The following is a 6,333-nucleotide window of genomic DNA, read 5'->3' as shown; positions in this document are numbered from 1 at the left end:
CAAATTATTTTAAATGTATTTTCCTTTACCATTTACTCTTTATTTTCTTTAATATTATTGGTTATGCCTCTTTTAGATTATTCAGCATTACTTCCTTTCCATAAGTCCTGATAAGCACTACATTGATCATTAACACTGCACTTTTTAAGAAAAGGGTTTGAAAAAGCAGATCATTCTTTCCTCAGTGGTATAGTAGAATATGTTATGTTTTTTTTTTTTCCAGGAACAAAATAAGTAAAGCACTGGACATATTTAGTGTTTATATATATATATATATATATATATATATATATATATATATATATATATATATATATATATATATATATATATATATATATATGTGTGTATGTATGTGTGTGTGTGTTATGATTGGTGTCAGCATTGTGGTCAGTTGAAGTCACAAACATAGAAAAGTACTTGTTGTATAGATTCTCCCCAAATGTCAAACATTTTACCAATGTTTTATTTATTTATTACATTTGGTTTATGTAAACACAGATGGTACTGTCTCTGGACAAACATGCCACTCAGGAATTGAAACTTTCTGTTCATGCACAAATAATGTGCATTTTACATATCTGCAAGGAGGTACAGAAATGCAGACATATAACAACTAACATCTACTTTCTTAAAATATTTTCTGTAAAAACAAAACAGAAAAATAAAGCATACCAACTAGTGTAATGTATAATCATTTCAGAATTAGGTAAGTAAAACATACAGTATCATTTAAAATCAATATAACAAGCACTACTATTATTTTTAAAATTCTATATATGTAGGCAAGTGCTTGAGGGAGGATGTTTGATCCAATTCAAACTTTCCTGTTTTTCCAGGAGTCTATATCCAATTTTGTTGAAGGCCTATTGAGGGTACTCACAGCACTAATATTTGCTGTGTTTTTAACCGTTAAAACAGATATAGTAGATTGTACCCTAGCCTAAGCAAGGTTTCATAACAATATTGTGTTTTTAAAAGATCCGCCCAGAATATTTACTTTCGCAGATCGGAGGATCGGGCAGTATATAAAGCTGCCCAAGAAGAAGCAACTACTATATGATGGTAGTTGGGTGTCAGATTTTTCCCTTTTTTGTTTTCGAGGTTATGCTTTAATAATAATGTAAACCGTTAAACGCAAAGCGGTGCTATGGATTTAAACGTCCCATGACGCCGAAGTGCTTCTTTTTCTTTGCTTCAGTATGTGTATGACAGGTATCGCGCTAAATTTCTTTCTATAGTCTTCTGATTTAATGTATTTGATCGGTAACCAGCCATGTTTTCTAATAGTTTAAAGGAAACTACAGTATTTTTTGTAACTTTTAAGTTATAATGGGTTAGATTCTAGATATTGCACCTATAGCTTTAAATTGGTGGAAAAGGTTTGAACAGTTTCAACATGAGCAAAAATACAAATTAAAAAAAAAAATTATAATAAAATAACCTATACATAATTTGGTCTATAGTATTGGCTACCTTTGTAGCTGCTACTGGCTACCTTGGTAGCTGCTGTATATCAGACCTATATTAGTCCTTATAAGTCCTTAACTAGCTAAAGTCCTTAAGTCCTTATATAGTCCTTAACTAGCTAAACATTTATTCTAGTTGACCATTTCTTCTCACTTGTCAGTTATTAATAATACATATGAAAACACGAGATATTTACCAGGAATTTTAAGGAGCGCTTTACTGTTTAATGGAACTTACATTCGTATCTGCATTCGAACTTATTTGGTGGTGAGAAAGATCTCGCGTTAGCTGCTTGGAACCAGTACTGACAGCTTGGTTTGATGATTATCAAATCCAGTTGTTCAAAATGCCCCCAAAAGCATGAAGCCCAAAACATTATGTGAAATTCAGCATTTTAATCGCAATATCGTAAATTAGATGTTGCATCCAAAATGAGAGTAACCGTTCACTTTTTTCCCCCACTGAAAGACGTGTGAGACTGCAGAGAATGCCTTATTCTAACACCATTAAATTAACGTCTTCCACTTCAAAGATCCTTTTTTTTTTCAAAATAAGTTTGATATATTTAATAAGAACTACCAAGTATCTATACCACTAAAGACTAGAAGAAACATTCACACAATTGTGTACATATTATATACCATGCAAATAGCTTCGGTAATGTGTAGGCTACTTGTCCTCAACATGACAGATTAAAATGTTATTGTTTTGATGCTTTCTTGTGTTTTGAGAGACTCTACTATAGGTATGATTAAACATTTTTATGAATATTTTAAAACTCTGTCCAAGACCAAGCACATTTTTGTATAGCACAAGTCAACCAAAAATAGTCAATTTTATCTAGTCTAATCTAGAAACACTACTTGGACCAAGTGTAACTTTTTTATTTGTTCAAACCTTTTCTAGGGCATAGTCTTGCATCAGATACATTTTGCAAGATTATTTTTTCAGTGTCAAGGCTGCTTTCGGCAATATGTAACCCATCTATGACACAGCCTTTTTTCCTTTACAGGGCTTATCAAGTTTCCTCAAACAAGCCCAGTATCTTTCCAAGGGCCCTCTTTGTGCCACTCCTGTCCATTCTTACCTTAATCCTCTACCTTATTAGCAAAATTGATCTCACAAGGGTTGCAAAGGTTTCACAACCCCAAAGATTTGCATAATTGAGCAGCTGTCAATAACATGCTGTATTTTATGTAATTTCAGAGACAATTTCATCTACAACATTGTTTTTAAGACAACTTTTTTTAAATGCTTGACAGGGCTGAAGCAGTCTTCTAAGAAGCCGCAAAGGACCTTTCAAAGGACCCTTTTTCTGTTTCTCCTGTGTGCAGCTACCATCATCATTTGTTTTTGTTTCAAAAATAACAAAACAGTACTAGCTAAGATGATTTACCCTCACATAAAAAGAACTAACAAGAATTCCAGAATTCCACAACACAATGATTCTCTAAGCACAGGTAAACACTCAACCTTTAAAAATGGCATGAACAATAAGGTAAAAATAATTCAGCATCAGTATAACATAGCTAATAACATTACCACAACAGGGTCCAACGATTCTACCAACACAGATAAACCTTCAAATACTGAGCCACTATTAATGGTATGTGATGTGCCAGTGCAGAGTGGCCCAGTGATTAAAGTTGGTGAACACAAAACATATGTGATTGGCTCGTATGTGGAGCACCGCTTAGAGGTGAGAAAGATAAAAACAGTTGCAATAGTGCTTCGTAGTGAGAAATTGGATTATTACTGCTTGTTCTGCTGCGATGGAAAGAACATTTCTATACCTGCTGTATATGACATTCACTCTGATCACTTTAATTTTGAGTACGGCACAGCTGACATTGTCTGTGAAATGCCTACAACATGCAAAACACAATTGCATGTGGCTATTACTGCCAAATCACAGGAAAGGTCTGAATCCGTTGATAATATACAGTCCTTCCAACTGATTAGGAATCAACAGCCCAGGAAGATTTTTCCATACAACTTTACTGTTTGCATTTCTGTCATGTTTGACTGGAACAATGTACTAGAGCTTATTCAGACTATGGAGATGTTCAAAATACTTGATGTGCAGAAGGTTGCTGTTTACAAAACAAACTGCAGTTCTACTACACAGAAGATCCTGGATTACTATGTCAAAAAGGATTTTGTAGAGATCATCCCCTGGGCTGTGCCAGATCACATCAGAGTATCCAGAGGGTGGCAGAAGTGGGCCTCACCAGGGGAGCTGCATTATTTTGGGCAAATCGCTGCACTTAATGACTGTGTATATCGCTACATGTACCAGAGTGAGTATGTAGCTTTACAAGACTTGGATGAACTTATTATTCCTATGAATGGAATAACCTGGACAGAACTCCTGCCTCAACTCCAGAAAATATATAGTACTTATGCAGGTTTTGAGTTTGAGAATAACGTGTTTCCTCTTTCGATCAAGCAGTGGAAACTGAACTTTCACCCAGATTTATGGAACAAAGTCCCGGGAGTTAACATATTGCAACATGTCAAAAGGATAGGAAATGACCCCAGCAAGTTCAATAATTTCAAGGTCATTGTGAATCCTCAATTAGTGTTCAAGGTTACAGTGCATGGCCTTCTGAAATCTTTGGGTGGTACTGCCAGGGTGGATCATAACATGGCGCGTATGTACCACATGAAAAATGTTTCAAGTAGTGACTTCTCAGAGGGTTTACTCATAGAGGATACACATCTCTGGGACTTTGCAGACAGGTTGATTCCAGCTGTTTCTGAATTGGTCCAACACATGTTGAATATTCATTGAAGTGTCCATGCTTGAATATTAGTATATGCTAGGCTAAGTTGATGAATGGTTCAGAATTGTTAGTGGTGAAATGAAAATAAAACATCACATTTTCATTTTCTTTTTTTTCACAAATATAGATTGATTACATTAATAATACGGCATTCTTTTTACCATGCATGATTAGTGTGATGGTCCATTACTTGTGCGTCATAAGTAAAGATCACAAGTAAAGACAATGAAGACTACATTTACCTGACAATTTTATCCAAAGCAACCTACAATTATGACTGAGTACAACTTGAGGCTAGCAACCATCCAATTACAAGTCAAGTACTCTAACCACTGAGTTACCAATGCCCTAGAGATACTCTCTCTCTCCCTCAAGACCAAGAATGTCTAAGTTCTCATTGTGGTGGTGATGTACTTCAGGAAGGCCCCTCTCCCTTTGGAGCTCCTATTCTTATCTGACCAGGTAGAAGGTTAACCAGTACATGAACACAGGCTCTGCAGCAGCGATGGCCATTGTTAGGTACATGCGTAGCTGATTCTTCACTCCATGGACGATTATGCCCTCCGCAGCTGCCTCAGACAGAATCTTTAACCTCAGTGTTCAGATCTACAGTGGGCAGGGGACATGCCAGTCAGTGTTTCGTTGTCATGGAAGGTTGCTCAGGGTTCAGTACTCACTACACAGCTCAACTTTCTTCATTTGCCATAATCCAGCATTCAAACTACATCATACTACAATAATCATACTACAAATGCCATGTCCAACAGAAATTAAATCCCAAATTAACTTATTGCAGTAATAAAAGGGAACTCAATTGGAATGCAAATCAAATTCACATACACTGTCTAAGGAAATGCATCATGATGTACTGCTGTCCTACATGGACATGATTTTGTACAATGTGATAGGAAGTGTGAAAAAACATTAATAAAATCTCAACCCCTGAGAATATGTATTCTGAAGAACAACACAAAATACCTTTGACTGAATATAACCAGAAACAAATACATATATAAATGAATGCATAAAGGATCTACTGGAACAGAGGGCTTAACAATTCTCAGACTGCTACTTACTAAATAACCTCTACTGAACAGTCTGGGGGGAAAAATCCTGACAGAGAATAGAAGGTTGAACCATAAAATATTTCTGCTGTTCTTTGCAAATCCAGCAAGAAAAAAAAAAACAGATTTAAAGAACCGAAAGGGACCTGGTCTTTTCCCAGTAAGTAAATGTTAAACTGCATCATATTAGAAAAACTGAAAGCTCAGAAAATTCCATAGCCAGAGCCTATGAACAGATATAGATAGCAGTAATTTCTCCATGGACATGCCCCAACATCAACTTGGTGTTTTCTTTAATTTATCTTACTGAACTTCACACGTTAACTGATAATCAAGCCAGAGTAGCAAAGCAGGGAATCCACTAGACTGCTTAACTGTGGATCGCCATGCTACTGACTCCACTCCACTTGCACCAAGAATGGTATTCTGTAATGGAACAGACAGTGGCAATGCCAAAATCATGTTATCTATGACAATCCAAGTCACTAGGCACTCACCATGAAGATGAAGATGGAAGCACAGCACCACAGCAGTGTGAGATAATATCCTGTCTTTCCAAACAGAAGCCCTGCCAGCACTCCTACTATCAACCTGAGGAAAAAGGAGGTAGGAATGACCCCATTAATAGAATAGATGTCCATTAAACACTTCAAGGACAGGTGCAAGAATAATCCCAAACAATGTGTCCTCAATTTCAGATTAATAATATGACAGTGCCAAACTCTGATCTAGAACTTGAACTTCCATTATGAATTTCTGAATGCAAAGCCCAATAATGATCTGATGCCCCACAATTCAGCATCAAGTTAAAGTAAAATCACCTTTCCCTATAATATGCACAATATTTCAGTTACCTCAGGCAATATATAATTATACACTAAGACAAGTGCAAGTTGCAACTAAACATTTCAGAGGCCAATAGCTGGTATTATTAGTGTGCTTTGGTTTGTCTCGTTGGATTATCATCTGGTTGGTTAAGGTAGGCTCTGAGTTAATTTACCTTTGTCTTAGAT

General features: G+C 36.0%; 1 protein-coding gene across 1 annotated transcript; it reads left to right on the top strand.

Annotated features, from left to right (window-relative positions):
- Nucleotides 1-1,085: 1,085 nt before the first annotated feature.
- Nucleotides 1,086-4,395, top strand: LOC118241246. Its single transcript, XM_035525540.1, has 2 exons — nt 1,086-1,215; nt 2,733-4,395. Exons 1-2 carry the CDS (start codon nt 1,203-1,205, stop codon nt 4,262-4,264), a joined length of 1,545 nt encoding a protein of 514 aa, XP_035381433.1. The 5' UTR covers nt 1,086-1,202; the 3' UTR covers nt 4,265-4,395.
- The last annotated feature ends 1,938 nt before the right edge of the window (nt 4,396-6,333 follow it).

The sequence above is a fragment of the Electrophorus electricus genome, chromosome 4 (assembly GCF_013358815.1).
Source record: "Electrophorus electricus isolate fEleEle1 chromosome 4, fEleEle1.pri, whole genome shotgun sequence".
NCBI lineage: Eukaryota > Metazoa > Chordata > Actinopteri > Gymnotiformes > Gymnotidae > Electrophorus > Electrophorus electricus.
This window is presented reverse-complemented; position numbering and strand designations above follow the sequence as displayed.